General features: G+C 39.4%; 3 protein-coding genes across 5 annotated transcripts in view; all 3 read right to left on the bottom strand.

The window, feature by feature from the left end:
- Nucleotides 1-16,282, bottom strand: part of pitpnc1a (phosphatidylinositol transfer protein cytoplasmic 1a) — a 48,986-nt gene that overhangs the window by 20,219 nt on the left and 12,485 nt on the right. The window lies entirely within an intron of this gene.
- Nucleotides 8,714-10,525, bottom strand: LOC116059401 (class II histocompatibility antigen, B-L beta chain-like). 2 transcript variants are annotated; one of them, XM_031312443.1, is made up of 5 exons: nucleotides 10,417-10,525; nucleotides 10,043-10,309; nucleotides 9,188-9,466; nucleotides 8,961-9,095; nucleotides 8,714-8,858 (listed from the first exon to the last, which is right to left on the bottom strand). In XM_031312443.1, the coding sequence occupies exons 1-5, from the start codon at nucleotides 10,466-10,468 to the stop codon at nucleotides 8,797-8,799; spliced, it is 795 nt and encodes a 264-aa protein (XP_031168303.1). In that variant the 5' UTR covers nucleotides 10,469-10,525; the 3' UTR covers nucleotides 8,714-8,796. The 2 variants fall into 2 exon arrangements, with proteins under 2 accessions (XP_031168303.1, XP_035852888.1); XM_035996995.1 differs by having other exon boundaries at nucleotides 8,714-8,846.
- Nucleotides 11,367-13,083, bottom strand: LOC116059402 (H-2 class II histocompatibility antigen, A-Q alpha chain-like). Its single transcript, XM_031312445.2, has 4 exons — nucleotides 12,882-13,083; nucleotides 12,473-12,718; nucleotides 12,054-12,335; nucleotides 11,367-11,891 (listed from the first exon to the last, which is right to left on the bottom strand). Exons 1-4 carry the CDS (start codon nucleotides 12,934-12,936, stop codon nucleotides 11,770-11,772), a joined length of 705 nt encoding a protein of 234 aa, XP_031168305.1. The 5' UTR covers nucleotides 12,937-13,083; the 3' UTR covers nucleotides 11,367-11,769.

Genomic DNA, 16,282 nt, shown 5'->3' with positions numbered 1-16,282 from the left:
TGGTCACAGAGGCTCGCAGAGGAGCAGCTGACATGCACACCTTCTAAATCTCAAAATCACCTGTGCTGTCACGCAAGTTGTTTGGTTGATTTAACGTCTGTCACTATGTGGGTCAAAAATGAAGATGATTACAAAAACACTTACTACGTACAAGTATAAAACAAACCGCCATGTGAACGTATTCATGGGACCCCAGTGCAGCCCGGAGAAGCATAATTCCACCTTTACGCTCCGCCAGTAAGCAAATAAGTGAATTTCCCAAAATGTCAAACTTTTTCTTTGAGAGTGAAATTGAGAGTGATTTTCCCAATAAATGCAAAAACAAATTACAGTGCATTTAAGAAACATGCTGGTTGCATGGCTTACTATGCATATATGAAAAGTAAAATACTATACTAAGATGAAAGCATATAGCCAATACTGTGATCAAACTGTGTCTCTTTCTGCTTCTCTGTTTTAACAGCAGGTGGTGGGGAGCTGTGGTAATTGTGCTCTAGCCAAGGAGTGTGTTAGTGTGAGTGTAAGATAAGAATCCCGACAGCCTTTTTTCTCTTATTGTTTAAACAGTCATATTGTACATATTTGTTTTTGTATGTATTGTTTATTTTAATATGTTCATGTTTATGTATGCACCACCCACCAAGGCAAATTCCTTTTAAGTGTTACTTACTGGGCAATAAATCCTTTTCTGACACACACACACACACACACACACACACACACACACATACACACACACACACACACACACACACACACACACACACACACACACACACACACACACACACACACACACCACACGTCACATAAGACAATACTGGGCACAATGCTAACGTGTAATTAAAATTTAACCACAGACAGAGTAATTAATGCCTCTGCGCTCTGTAGGGACAAGTGTCGTGAATTAGCTTTGGCTAAAAACACTATGATACATACATCAGATGACTGTTAAAGCTTATCTATGTTTTTTGTATCTGTCCCTATCTAAATAAACCTTAATAATAATTATTGGATAAATGACTGTGCTTCTGTGATGACTGTGCTTCTGTTGAGATAAACAGCTTGTGTGTGTGTGTGTGTGTGTGTGTGTGTGTGTGTGTGTGTGTGTGTGTGTGTGTGTGTGTGAACAACAAAGAGGGTGAGAAAGAGATCTGCATTTGTGTCTATCTGCATTGGCAGATCATCCTTAATCAAACACAGTACTCACACAAAGGGGATCAATGAAGTCCTCCACTAATGTCACAATTATTGGCCCGATCATTTATATGTGAAGCGTTCTTAGTGTTCCTTAGCAGTGTATTTCACAAAGATATATCTTTTTGAAATCCATCCATATTGTTTTATCTCATCTGCCCATATGGTGGATGAATTATTCTGACATCAGAGGGCGCACAGAGATACATATGAACAGCCTGCCTCTCACAGCAGATGCTCACAGACAGTGGCCAAATGTAAATTTCCAAAATGTTAACGGACATATTTGTTTACATTGGCAAAGGTTGATCCTAATTTATCAAACCATATGCTGACAAACATATTTCTAAATGTGGACCACAAATACATTAAATAAGTGGAGTGAATAACACTGCAGCTGCAAATGAATCCTAAAATAATAATAATCCCCATGTAAGCTTAAAAACAGAGTTATGTACAAACAGACTCAAAATCTTCCAGCATAACACACTGCTAATATCACCAGCTGAACTTTATCAAGACAATCAGTCACAGAGAGAGAGACACACACACACACACACACACACACACACACACACACACACACACACACACACACACACACACACACACACACACACACACAAACACACACTAGTGCGTCTCATTATCTTTGTGGGGACCCGTCATTGACATAATGCATTCCCTAGCCCCTTACCCTAACCTTAACCATCACAACTAAATGCCTAACCTTAACCCTTACCCTCACCCTAACCATAACCTAATTCTAACCCTAATCCTAAAACCAAGTCTTAACCCTCAAACAGCCCTTTACCCTTGTGGGGTCCAGCATTTTGGCCCCACAAAGCTGTCGGGACCCCACAAGTATACTGTATTCCCGGTTTTTGGACCCCACGAATGTAGTTAAACAAGAACACACACACACACACACACACACACACACTTCACATAAGACAATACTGGGCACAATGCTAACGTGTAATTAAAATGTAACCACAGACCGAGTAATTAATGCCTCTTCGCTCTGCAGGGACAAGTGTCATGAGTGTCCAGTATTTTGGCCCCACAAAGCTGTCGGGACCCCACAAGTATACTGGACTCCCGGTTTTTGGACCCCACGAATATAGTTAAACAAGCCCACACACACACACACACACACACACGTTGCTGTTTCAGCAGAAATGGGGGCATGCTGTTTAGAGTGAGTGCATTTTCTCCATTCACGCTGATACAGCAGAACATGAAGGTGAGTGTTAACTCCCGATAATAGGTTTGATAAATTCACATGCCATAGCAGTGTTGATCACATACGCAGTGTAAGAGGATGCCAAGGATGGCAGCTGGCTCGGGGAAGCCATGTATTGGTGGTAGCTCAACACTATGCTGTGCCACACATTGCCTTTCCTAATTACATAGCTTGACTCAAGAACTGTCAGTGCAGCAGCCAAGAGCAATGAAGTGTGACAGGTCTGAGAGCAAGATAAGGGAGTGTCAGTGTTTCTTCAGGAGGAACAGGAGGTTCAGATTCTACCAGTGTACGCCTTGTGTTTGCTTGCTCCCTTTAGTTAACCTAAACTGATGGGTATTTTCTAGACTCTCTGTACACTCAAAGGTTGCAGGATTTTGTATTTTGTAATATTACGAACAAAAATGCTACAGCTCTTACACAAGATATACCGAGATAGACCCATGGATGTTAATCATTTGTTGTGCTTCTTTACGGGACAATTGAAGGGAGTAAAATTAACTATCACTTGTTTGATGCACAGCAACAATATTAGAAATGTATATAGATGTTTGTTTTATGTAACCAGGTTATAGGATTTCTGCCTACACCTCACTACAATGGAGGTGAATTTAATTGCATTAGTTTTGCTTAAATGAGCATCACTGGGTGTCATTCACTTGCACTTTACTAGTGGCAACAAATAAAATTAATTAAAGTGGAAATAACCAGCCCTGAAACTCACAGAGAGGTATTCTTACAGTAAACCCACTTGCCAGGAGCAAACCACTGCATTACACACTGTAAACTATGTCAAAGATGTGAGGAGGGGCGTAATTTATTATTACTGATCGTTGCAGGTGGGAGGGAGCACTCTCCTGTCGTGTTTCCCTCTCTACCCCTTTCTCGCTGGCTTCCTCCCCACCCGTGCTCTCATCCTGCATCTCTGCAGTGTCTGAGGTCACTGAGCCAAACATTACATAACGTCAAGATAACTCACTACGGATCACTCCCTTATGCATCATCTTTACTCCCTGCCTGGCAGCACACTGGGTGGCCTACTGAAATTATGCGTTCATTTGCATACAAGCAGCAGGAGGAAAAAAGGGTGGGGAGACGATTGGACTAAGGTTGAGTGTCAAATAGAGGTAAAGATGGTGAGCAGGAATAAGAGAGCAATAAGAGGGCAGTGCTGCAAAAGAAATATGTTCAGGAAACTAACAGGCTGTTACATAACAGGACTTGATTGAGGCAGCTGTCTCTCTCTTACCCTCCCCACTACGTACTCCTGCTCCTCTTCCCATTTATATGATGCATGTTACTTTCTCCTTTTTTTTGCCGACATTCCTTTGCTTTGAATTACTAACTCTTTCCATCTTTCTAGTTTTTCTCACTTCCTTTTTGTGCCTGCATATAAAGACAATGACATATTATTAGACACAGACATTTGTGCTTTTGAGTTAAATATTTTAACTACTGCATGGACTGCCATGACATTTGGTACAGAGACTCATGTCCCCATACGGATCAATTGTAATGACTTTGGTCATCATTTACTTTTTATATAGCACCATCATACGGTAAAATTGCGTCCAGCACTTAGGTTTATGACTAAAAACCTGCAAAAATAATGACATTCCCATGAGCCTCAGCTGTACAAAACTGTGTTTAGGGCTGTTAGAATGCTAACATGCTAAACGGTAAACATGGTAAACATACCTGCTTACCATCAGCATGTTAGAACTGTCATTGTAAGCATGTTATTGTACTGATGATAGCATTTAGCTCACTAGTTTGGCTCAAGACTTGTTTTTCTTAAAAGTACATGTTCAATCAACAAAGAGCAGAAAAAGCAAGTGCCTTTTCTTGGCATCTGGTGTTTGTCTGGTGTTTAACTGCTGACACCCTATGATGCAGGTTCACTTAAAGTTCCCATATTATGAAAAAATCACTTTTTCTGGGATTTGGGGTGTTATGTTGTGTCTCTGGTGCTTCCACACACATACAAACTTTGAAAAAAATCCATCCATGCTGTTTAGAGTGAGATACGGTTTCTGAATGTGTCCTGCCTTCAGTCTCTGGGTGAGCTGTTCAAAACCGGCAAGGCTTGTGACGTCACAAGCCGAAACAAGCAGGCTGACCGCAACCATTAGCTCGTAGCGTTAGCATGCTAACGCTAATGCTAACGCTAGCATGCTAACGCTAGCATGCTACCTCGTTCTCAGTAGCAAAGCACTGCTACAATACACACAAGTTCACCATAATCTACAAAATAACTACTTCCATGTGCGCCCTCATTTAGAAGTCTCCCAGCTAATCCTGCCTTGTAACTGACCGAAGTTGTAGAAACAGCCTTTCTTTTACTGTCTATGGAGCTAGCTAGCTGACATGATCTACATCTGAGCTACTGGGCATGTGCAGTGCAATCAAAGATAGTACAGAAGAAGAAGAAGAAAAGAGGTCTCACTCTGTAGCTAAAACAGAGACCAGGTGAAAAGAGGATCTGCAGCAGTGAGAGAGAGCACTGCAGTATAACAAAAATATGGTGTTTTTTGAAAATTAAACCATGTAAACCTATTCTGATACAACCTTAAAATACAATTATGAACCTGAAAATGAGCATAATATGGCTGCTTTAATATACTGTGATCCTAAAGCGCAGGGAGTGTTAAGCCTGTTTTATGGTTCTGCGGAGGCTCCACGCAGAGCTTTCGCCATAGCCTACGTAAGTGGCCTGGTGTTTATACTTGTGCGCTGCTGTGTGCATCGAGCCGGCACGTGTGTGTGTGGGGAGTGTGTGGTATAGCGAGGTAGAGAGAGACAGTGACGGTGATTAGCTTCGGAGCGAGTACCGACTCTAGAGTCATAGTGAGAGAAACAAAGTGTCTCCCCTGTGCTTTCTGACCACGGTGGGAAATCTTTAGCAGGAAAAGTTAACCCTCTACTTGATTTCATGTTGTTTATGGAGAAGGAGAACCAGGAAATGAGTCGGGGGAAATGCAACGCTACCAAGCCACGGCCGAGCGGCGTGCATCGCTGCGACGTGTAGTTAAATTTTTCGAGAGGTGCACGTCAGGCTATGGCGTAGGCTCCGCCGTAGGTTTGTGTCTTCATGTACCTACGTGCATAGCAATGGCATAGATTTTTACGCATAAATATAAATCAGCCTTTACTGATGAGAAGGACTGAAAGATGGGATGATTTATTGAGAAAAGGATGAGAGTCCCACATCCCAAAAACTCTGAAGACACCGAGGTTACACAAAGTGAACTAGTAAGAGAGAAGAGTCAGAGACACAAGCAGAGATCAAGAGGTGTGCCGTGAGTCACAACTCAAATTAATGAATGTTGCCAAATTTATATTTCTGAAGTCCTCAAAGCCCTTTACAGGGACTATATAGAATACAAATAAAAACGTAGACATTTAATAACGACAATAAAAAAGATTGCAAGAGGGGGGTTAGCTGGGGAAGGTAAGTTTAAAGAGGTTGGTTTTGAGGGCCTTTTTGAATGATGACAGTGTGGGTGCATTTTTGATTTGGTTAGGGAGTGAGTTCCACAGAGAGGGGGCGCTGTCACCCCAGGTTCAGCTCTTAGACCTGGAGATTTGCAGGTATGGAGTAGAATCTTGATTGATTACAGGTACACGCACAATTTTTGGAACTAATGTGATGTCCAGGGTGTCTGCAACATGTTTTGAGTCAACTCACATACTGAATAGAGCAATTAAATTGAGAAGACATGTAAATATAAATGTCACTTTGCCATCCAATCTCTGTTTAATCACGCTCCCTGCAAAGCTTAATTCAAAAGTTCCTTTGACACAGCCTGTTCAAGGCGGGAATCTTGCGGTTCTGTTTAAAAGGCACGAACACGGAATGTGGGGAAATGTCTGTGTAAAAGGGACAGCTAGCAAGGCGGGACTACATGCACACACACACACAACCAGACGCCAACGCTGTTAAGTTACACGTCACTCCTTTTTTGCTTCTGGAATATCGGTATGCTATCTAAAACCACAGATTTTAGATAGTTAGGTTCCGTGTAAAAAAGAATGCTGGCGCAATGGAGGATCTTCTTTACAGCAGTATTGTGGTAACTCTGTGTAAAAGAGGCTAAAGTCAATAAAAAGCAGGAGCAGGGAGAGATCAATCAACCCCCCTGTGGAAAACAAAGGAGAAGCAAAGCCCACAGGTGGATACTGAGGTGTGACATACATTAGCAGCATTGCGGATTTTTAATTTATGTCATCCGTGTCACCAACATAACATACATAAACCGTTTCAACTGTAGACTGTGGAGCTGTACTGATGTGCAGCCGACTACAACTTAAGAATCATTTACTCTACTAGCAGTACACAATATTTTTAGTAAATTCTTCTTGAGCCTTTAACAAGAAGCAGGTGATTTTCCCCCCCGGCATTGTTCAGTTGGTTGATAAACAACTCTCTCGTTACATAAGCCTTTTGTCCTCTCTGTTTTGGTACAACTTGAATTTCAGGTTGCTTGGGGAAAACCACCTCATTTATTATGCATAGAGAAAGCACAGTGTATTTTTTACAGCCCTGTTGAGATTTATAGAGAAAAGAGCACAAAAAACAAGGGAGAAAGAAAACCATTGACCACAAGTGCTATCTTGGTTTGGTCTTGCATACAATATTAGCCTCTCCATCTACTTTGTACTAACTCATATTTCCTCTGATGTGGTGGAGCCTACTGTAACTTGGGGAAGCTGTGGATCCCCACTGTTGATGGTTAAGGGCAAGGCAGATGATCAGCATAAAAGAAGAAGCAAGTGCAAAAAGAGAAGCTTGTGGACCTTACATATTTGCAAATACGAGGTTTTTCTGTTCTTGGGAAAAACAGGGTGAGGGATGAGCTGAGAAACTGTGAGGTGTGGAAGAATCAGAATGGGAATGTGTGTTTGGACTGAGATTGTGTCATCTCAGTCCAAAAGTGCTGTTTGGAAGTGATTCATCATCTTTGCACCACAACCATCCAATAGTTGTGGAGATATTTCATTGAGCACCAAAGAGGTAGACCAACTGACCACTCGACCGACTTGAAAAATCCTTGTCATTCAACACCAATTCGATTAACACAAACAGATTTCACCAAATGATTTATTTTTGCAGTGTTCGTACAGTTAAAAAGGGTTTCTTTTACAATTTCTGTTACATTAAGTTTACTATCCAACTACAGCACATGCAATTAGAAATGTTTTTCAATTATACATCACTGTAACTTTTTCACCCTTACCCTTGATATCCCTTCCCAGCTTCTACAGTACTGTCATCTTTCCAACCTTTTTTGCTAGAAGCTTTACTGTCTAAATACGGAATATGGTGGCGCTCCTTGTCCATTCTCATATTCAACCTGACTGGTCAAACTTCTGATATTTAACCTGCAACAGTGTCTGGCTTATGGGAAAATTTGTGTTTGTTAAACAGCTGAAAAACTGAAATATTGACTAAACCATTTCATTACATATAGGGCTGGAATTAAAGTAATTTGCCTTCTTGCAAATGTCAGTGTGATTTAGAATTAGTTTTTACCCCATGTTGACTGTCTATAGGATGGTCTCATAACAGAGGCCATTGGCCAAATCTAACAACACCTACCAAAACTAATCTGACATGGAGCTCATAACATATGCTCAGGCACGAGTCATTAAAGCCAACCCATCAGAAGCTTTTCTCGCTGAGTATCAACAACCCAGTGGTGTAGTCTACGTGATACGCATGTATATGCAGTATACCCACTAAGAAAGCTCCAGGATTTCCATATACCCACTTATGTAACAACATACTTTCCATTATATTTTTGATATATTTTGAATTCTCATCTGTGTTTTCTTTCGATAGGCTAAATACAGGTATTTCCACCGTAAATTGGTGCATTAAAGTGTATCAGAATACAGGAAATGAAGTCTTTGACTTTCCCCGGGGGAGGACACCCAGATGCCCCACTTTGATATGTCCATTCTGGTCCATATATTTATATAGTACAGTATACCCGCTACACCACTGCAACAACCCAATCATTCACATAATAAAGTAGATTTAAGCATCTCCAAGCATTGCTAACTCTAGCTGCTTTCACTGGCTGCAAGCAGAATTTACACCATCCAACCCCAAAGGCTTTACACATACTATATGACAACAATTACAGTAAAGTACTTCCTGCCGCTAACATACAATGTTTATCTGCAAACTGCAGTTTAGTAGTCAGTGGCTTTCATCCACAAGCTGAAGAGCACCACACACCACCCTAGCCATCACCCAATAGTGACTATGACTTGAGACACACACTAAGTTTCATATTGAGACCATCTTGGATGAAATGTGTCAACAATACTACTGTTTGCTCTGACTGCTAAGTTGCTTCAACTTCAGGGGCGTCCTCCAGCGGAACCAAAACTCTTCCTGTTACAAATGCAAAAAGAAAAAGCATAATAACAATTATGTATTGCTGTTGTAAATATATAATTAAGTAACAACTAATAATATTATATCAAATCTTTTATTTAATGTCTTCACCTTGACAGAGAATGATGTGTGCTTTAGACTTGTTCTTGTAGTAGATGAATCCAGAGCTCAACATAACAAAACCAAGTATGAGACCAGACAGTCCCACGGCAATTTTAATCCGTTCTGGCACAGGAAGGGAGGGGTCTAAAATAGTTAGAAAAATAGACGCTTTCATTTATACAGCTTACATTGTATTAGCGTGCAGTTAGCAATTTGCATCAAAGTGGCATACTGACCCCAGACCTGAAGTGCTGGTTTAGAGAGGGTGAAGTGTTCCACCATGCAGGTAATTTTTTCTCCTGGAGTCGGGATGGGCTCTAGGTAGGAATGAATCTGATAGTACCAGTCCCCATCAGACATCACTTCAGAAAAACTGACCGATGAGGTCACTTCCTGCCCGTTGCGCAACCACGTCAGTCGGATTTGTTTTGGATAAAAGTTATACGCACTGCACACAAGCATTGACGGGTGTTTCACTGAATTCAGCTTGATGGTGGGTACAGAGGTAAAATTACCTGAAAATAGCAAATCAATGTTTTATATATATATATATATTTTTTTTTTTTTAAAGTTGAGGACTGAGCCTCTGCATATGGGCGCCCGCTCTACCAGGTGAGCTAGCCAGGCACCCAGCGTTTTATATTTTCTACTAGCAAAAAAAACATCAGTACACCTTTTCTGTTTCTGCATAGAATCTTTTTCCTCGGATATAAATAGGGTCATGTATCACAGATGAGTATGTTGTAAATGAACATGAACATGAACAATAGGGTCCATGAGCAAAATATTCAGTTAGTATTGTAATGTATTGTATTGTGAATACTCAAATCCTCACATGTAATAGACCCTTTAATGACATTTTGACTTGTGGACCAGCAAAAACACAGGTGTAAATAACATTTAACATTGGCTCCATTCCATTGAGGGTCCCAGTAAGTCAGTGGGTGAGCATGCACAGTATCAAAGCCATCATTAATGTAATTCATTCCTCCTGTGCCTTTTCCTGCTTTAACAAGTCAAAATAGTGTATGTGCATGTCCACTCCACAGCACCTCAAAAATTCATTTTGTACATTTGATTAATGCTCTTACCCAATTGTTGGATATTTTTTATGTTGTTAGTACACAATATGTTCTTTTCAAATGCTCTCTCCATTGCATCAAAAGGGTCTGCGTTCCAATTTTTTAGGAATTCAATTGAATAGGCTGTGAATCCTGTCCAGTTGCCTCTTGTGCTGTTGTACTGCTGTATTAATTTCTTGTTAGAAAGGCCCGCTAGGATATATTCTGTATCTTTAAAACCCGGACCTTTGAAAGTACAACATGCTGTGACTTGTGCATAATCTTCATCTGTGAATACTGTAATAAAAGGAGAGAAATGCATTAATGTTGAATTGATCGTTATTTTATCACTTAAACTTGACATTTTACTGATAGGCTACAAGTAGAAGAGTAATGTAACTCACCTGGATTGAAAAGAGAGAAAACCACGAAAAAAAGATAATTATGAATGTCCATGTTTTTACAGCGAGTAGGAAACTACAGGAACAAAACTGTTCTGATGTGCAGAATTTATATGTTCACAGACACTCCCGAATGCACACGCCCTTTTGTTGCTCAGGTGAAACTCCCTCTGTCCATCACAATAATGATAGTGATTCTTACTGATTATTAGTATTCCTGATTAATATAACTAATTGTTATTCTATGTTTGATTTGTGATTTATCAAAGAGCTGTTCTTGGTTTAGTATAGTAGGTCTTTGTTTGAAGGATCTTTCAACTGCACTACACAACACACCACAAGACATTCCACAATCATCAAAGCAGTAGAAACATATATTAAAACTAAGAATCATTTTCTCAAGATCATAGAAGGAGGGAAAGGGCTTGATTTTGGAAAGTGATCTAAGGTGGCAAAGCAATTGTGTCAAAACAACCAAGTTCTTGGCAATGGCTTAACAAATGTGGCAGCTGAACAAAACTGTTGGTGAAGGTTATTTAAAGGAATTGGACCAAACAGGAATAACTGCCCCTTTAGCAAGAGGAAATGACATGCCTTCCAAAAGTAGATGTGCCTAAGATAATAGACCAAAATGTCTTCATTTATATTGTCCTAACATTCATGCTTGCTTGTTGATCATAGCAGTCTGATATGCCAAAAACCTTTAGCAGCCTTAAATTACTGCAACACTGTGGTGGATTATGTTTCTCTAGAAGCTTTAATTTGGGTGACCTTACATACTGTATATTATATGTTATCAAGCAAAGCAGTGTGTTGTAGACCTACATACAATTAAAGTAAATGTTTGTGAATGATTTGACCAAGATAAGTTAATAATGCATATACTGTAGACTCCAGGATATGACCCAAAGCCTTGTGGGACCTCACAGCAAATGCTAGTTGAGGTGGAAGAGAAGTTTTCAATCTTCATTATAGGGTGTTTATTTAAGGCTAATACATGTCATATACAGATATTTACAATAGCTCAATGACTCAGTGACAATCAGATGCATATTATGAGTTATAAATGGTAGAAAAAAACAAGTGACAACAAATAAAAAAAACAAAGCTGTTATGTATTTTGACACACTGACATAATAGAAGAGAACACAGTGATAAAGAAAGATCATTCAGTGAATTACAGATGTTTCCTTTTTTTTTTTTAAATATTTGGGCATTTTGCCTTTACTCAATAGTAGATGAGAGGTGTCAGGAAAGAAGAGAGAAAGTGGGGATGACATGAAACAAATGTCGCTGGCTGGAAACCAACCAGAGACAAAGTGATCACAGCGCTGTGTATGGTATACGTCTTAACATCTAAGATATTAATTTTCCTTTCACAAAAAAAAATGTTCCTGCAGCAACTCCAAGAAGTCCAAGGAATAGGCCAAGTCCACAAAAGATATCTGGACTAATACTAGTCTGATTTATGTCAGCCTCTGGGGAGGACAAGAGAAAAATATTCAGAAGTTAAGAAGTGACTTCAGTATTGACTAATTCTTACATCAAACCACTCAAGAGAGTATTATAACATACTATATTACTATACTATATTATAGGATAATATTATACTGTACTATATTAAGCGTTTTTGTCCTCACCCCAAAACTTGGTCTGAGGCTTCTCCAGCGACGCATGTTCCACAGTGCAGCCGTAGATGTCTCCTTCCTTTGGGACAAAGTTTAGGTAGGAGAAAACATGAAATGTTCCATCAGGATTGTTTATGCATTTGTCGAAAGGATCTTCCACTGTTATGTCTATGTCATTCTTGGTCCACTTTATGTTGATGGAGGGAGGGAAGAAATGGTTGATGAAGCAGATGAGGGTATTCTCTTCCTCTTCTATCACTTCATCTCTGGGGTAGATGATAATTTCTGGTGGCTCTGACACAATACAGTGCACTTTCAATAGTCTTTACTTTTGTACTAAATAAAACTAAATAAAACATTGCTAAATGGATACAGTATCTTCACCAAAACTTGACGGTGAAAGTAACATACCAACATGTTAAATCACTTACCTTTAGTCTTTGTTGTAGCATACTTGTCTGGTTTATATCTCTTCAATTCCCCTTTGCACACAGCTCGGTAATGTAATGCAATTTCGTAAGCAAGGGGAACATGGACTGTTGTAGGGATTTTACTATCCCAAACAAGAAGCCCTTTTTTAAAGTCAGCATAGTAGACTTCATCACCATCGAGTGTCACAGTGAGTTGAGTATCACTTGAGTCAAAGCACCCATAGCTTTGACATAACTCATGACGTCCTAGGAATATGTAACAACCCATACATCAGTTCATTAACTGTTCATAAAAACATTCATACATTCATAAAAAGATTTCCAAAAAAGTTGTAAACATGTAATTTGGTTCCAATTCTTTTTTTAAAATGCAAAAAAAACTAACAGTTAAGGTAATAGCCATACTTACTTTGTGCGTAGATAAAAACTGCTCCTGAGAGAATAAGTATAATTTTGAAGTACATATCGTTCGGTTTGTATGGATGAATCAGAATCAGAAAAGGATTAAGTTTGCTGTCAAAGCTCTCTTGGTCTCTGCAGTTAGTTTTCAATAAAGATAAGACTTATCAAGGTTGGCTGTGTTACCCCCAACCTTCCGCATACCTAAAATTATTATTGGCAACAAACAAAATCACAAGGGGAAGTCCACCAAAGGGTAAGTCAGGAGAATATTCAATTAAGAATACCACTTTAAAAGGTGTCCTGTGGAGTTGTCTTGTAAACAATCAAAACTTGTGTTTACATTTGGTATTAATCACTAAAACTCATTGTGTGTATCCCTGAACTCTAAATATAAAAATCTGTTACTGTTAAATGAAACACATGAAGCTTTGTGTTTGGTTTCTTCCTTATGATTTGGCATCTGACTCTTGACATCTATAGGAACTATGAGGTTCCTCATAGTTTTACAGTTGGTTTGGCAGATTAATACATTTCACACCCTCACAGGAACTATGAGGTTCCTCATAGTTTCAGTTTGTTTGGCAGGTTGATAAATCAGAGCAGTTTCCTCCTTCAGAAAAGGGGAAAAGCTCAATATGATCACACTTTCTTTGTCTATTTCTATTTTAAATACTTAAAAAAATCAAATAAATCATCTAAAATTGTATGTTATTTTGTACTTATACGTCACTTAATCTACCCAATTTAAGATAAATGGCCAGAGAAAAGTTGTGAAATTAATCAGATAACTGACAATCAGTGTGTTTTCATGCAGTTTAAAAAAATGAGTAAATTCGGGTCAAAGCAACAACGGTTTCTCAGACGCCATGTAAACACTTTACCCCAAATAAAATCGGAGTTCCCATAACCCGGTTAACGGACCTAGATAACTCCTTTATTAACCGGGGTATTTCTGCATGTATATACCTTAACCCCATGCTCCATAGGTTATGTCTACCCCTCCCCACTCCGCTGCAGTGGTTTTTGACCCGCTTTGAGTGGCGATACAAACCGTTGCTATGATACAACAAAACAGCGTTGTCCGAATCCGCTGCTCACAGGTAAGTAAGTAATAAATGCTGATGACGGCTTCTAACTGAAATGCGTTCATTTTTTGCCCACATTAAATAAAAAGATAACTTATCTGTGAGTGCTGCAATTTTGTTTTCTTTGACACTTGTCACTGCACACTGTCTAAGATTTGGCGCTGTGCGGGCTACTCTTTTATATCTTTCTAAATTCAAACAATGCTCGGCTGGAAGTTTTCATTCTTTGATTTTCTTTTACTGCTGATTTGTGTAAACAGCTGGTAGCGCTTTTGCTGCTCGTGAGCGGACTAGGCATATGTTACATGTGCGATTTCTGTCTGATGTATGCTATGTCATGCAGTATGTTAACACCTTCTCTGCTGTTTGGGTTTATGTTTAGTAAAATGGTTAATTATTAACAGTAAAGCTGATGCTGCTGGTTCTGCCAGTGCAAATATATTTTTAGCCTGAATAGGATATGATAGACAGGTTTTGTCTATGATGTTGTGTACAGCCTTTATAGACTTTGTTAAGCATGCTGTACAGTATATACAGTGTTTTGCTATTATTGCCTTTGTAATGCAGTATGTTGCAAAGTAAAGGTGTTGCTTTTTTCAGTTTGTCTAAGTCTTTTTTTTGGGAAAAAATGGCCGACTCACTTTTGTACTGGCTCACCCAAAATACAATTTCTGCCTATGCCACTGGTTGTACATTGGCAGAACGCCACCGACTGCACCGGAGAGAGTTACTCCCGACACTCTTCCTATTCTTCCCCGCTCTTGTATATGGGGAGAACTGTCATAACTCAGTTATTCACTTAAATGGGGTAAGACCATACTCCAGTTACTGCTGTGCACTTAATGTGTTAGTATTATAATTTTGATTATAAGATTTAATTATCTAGAGCAGGTTTTATTCATATCATATGTCTATTAACATCGTTAACATCGAAGTGAAAGCCATTTTTGTGCAGTTTAAATAATCTCAATTCAATACATTTGATCCAAAGTGCTGTGCAGCATACATGACAAATAATTCTGATATTTAAGGCCTAGTCGTGCAGCCCTCTTTCATTAAAAATGTGACTGTGGATCATATAGGACTGAATGAAACGCCAAGTATGGCCTGGCACGCACACACCTTAAATGACTTAATCGGACATCAACAGGACAGGAAACTGGATTTCTGGGAGAATCTAGCTGGAGAAATCGGCTTTCCCCATTCCCTTACCCTGATAATAGAAACTGGTGAGCATATTCATGACACTGAAGTCAGGTAAACTGCAGAAAGTCGACTGCAAAGTGAATGAGAAAAACATGGATATAAATATGTACAGTAGTGAGGCTTACGTCACAACAGCTGCAGATGGTTTTACAGCACCTTTTCAAACACACATACACACAACCAGACTTAACTCACATGATCTTTACAGGCATTTAGACAGTGATATTTTACTATGAGAGCATGTCCATGACCTCTGAGCCTACAATAGCTAACATAAACTGTGTATGTACACGTGTGTGAATACAAAGCAACTGTGTGCGAATGCTTGTGCATTACACACCTCACCTAGAATAATCACCACCAGGGCACCATTTATGTTTGTTTAGTAAAACAATACAGTGAGACATGAACACTAAGGCAAAGATCATTTTCGATCAGCAGAGATAGGGAAAAAAATATAACAAAATAGCGCTAAAAGTAGTTCTTTGAAAAATGACGTAATGATGTAAAAAATACAAAAGCATGGACATGCTTGCCCTCGTGGGTTAAGTCGAAGATGTCCGTGATTACCCTTGATAGAAAAACCAGGCCCAGGTCCACCATGGAAATGTTGTCCTTGTGTTAAAGATATGTGATGCTTTATTGAATCTCTCAAAAGAAAGATGGTGTTTTATGGAATGGATTTTGATGGTGTGTGTACCTGTCTCATTGGGTGGGTGTTAAAATACAGAAAAGGCAGTACCACGCAGACACACACACACACACACACACACACACACACACACACACACACACACACACACACACACACACACACACACACACACACACACACACACACGCACCCGTACTTACAAAATCATGGTAGACACACATACTGTAAATACACATGCACTCAGACCTCTGATGTGTTAGATGACGTTCCAATGCCATGCTGAAGCACTAAACTATCTATTTACGAAGTCACTATCCAATATCAATAGCTGTTCAGGTCTTTCAAACACATTCAAAATCATTAAAGGTGGGTGGATATTTGATGTAAAATATCTTTATGTGAGACATTAATGTCATTAATTGTGTGCCCTTCTGCAAACTCTTTTCCTCTGCTGTTTCTCAG

This window comes from Sander lucioperca, chromosome 21 (assembly GCF_008315115.2).
Source record: "Sander lucioperca isolate FBNREF2018 chromosome 21, SLUC_FBN_1.2, whole genome shotgun sequence".
Classification (NCBI taxonomy): domain Eukaryota; kingdom Metazoa; phylum Chordata; class Actinopteri; order Perciformes; family Percidae; genus Sander; species Sander lucioperca.
This window is presented reverse-complemented; position numbering and strand designations above follow the sequence as displayed.

Coding starts and splice junctions, on each gene's coding strand:
- LOC116059401 (XM_031312443.1), bottom strand. CDS start 10,468: ATGGACATTCATAATTATCTTTTTTTCGTGGTTTTCTCTCTTTTCAAT. Junction 10,310..10,416: donor TTTCTCTCTTTTCAATCCAG/GTGAGTTACATT, acceptor CTTTTATTACAG/TATTCACAGATGAAGATTAT. Junction 9,096..9,187: donor ACCAGCACTTCAGGTCTGGG/GTCAGTATGCCA, acceptor TAACTATTTTAG/ACCCCTCCCTTCCTGTGCCA.
- LOC116059402 (XM_031312445.2), bottom strand. CDS start 12,936: ATGTACTTCAAAATTATACTTATTCTCTCAGGAGCAGTTTTTATCTAC. Junction 12,336..12,472: donor TGCTACAACAAAGACTAAAG/GTAAGTGATTTA, acceptor GTATTGTGTCAG/AGCCACCAGAAATTATCATC. Junction 11,892..12,053: donor GCCTCAGACCAAGTTTTGGG/GTGAGGACAAAA, acceptor TGTCCTCCCCAG/AGGCTGACATAAATCAGACT.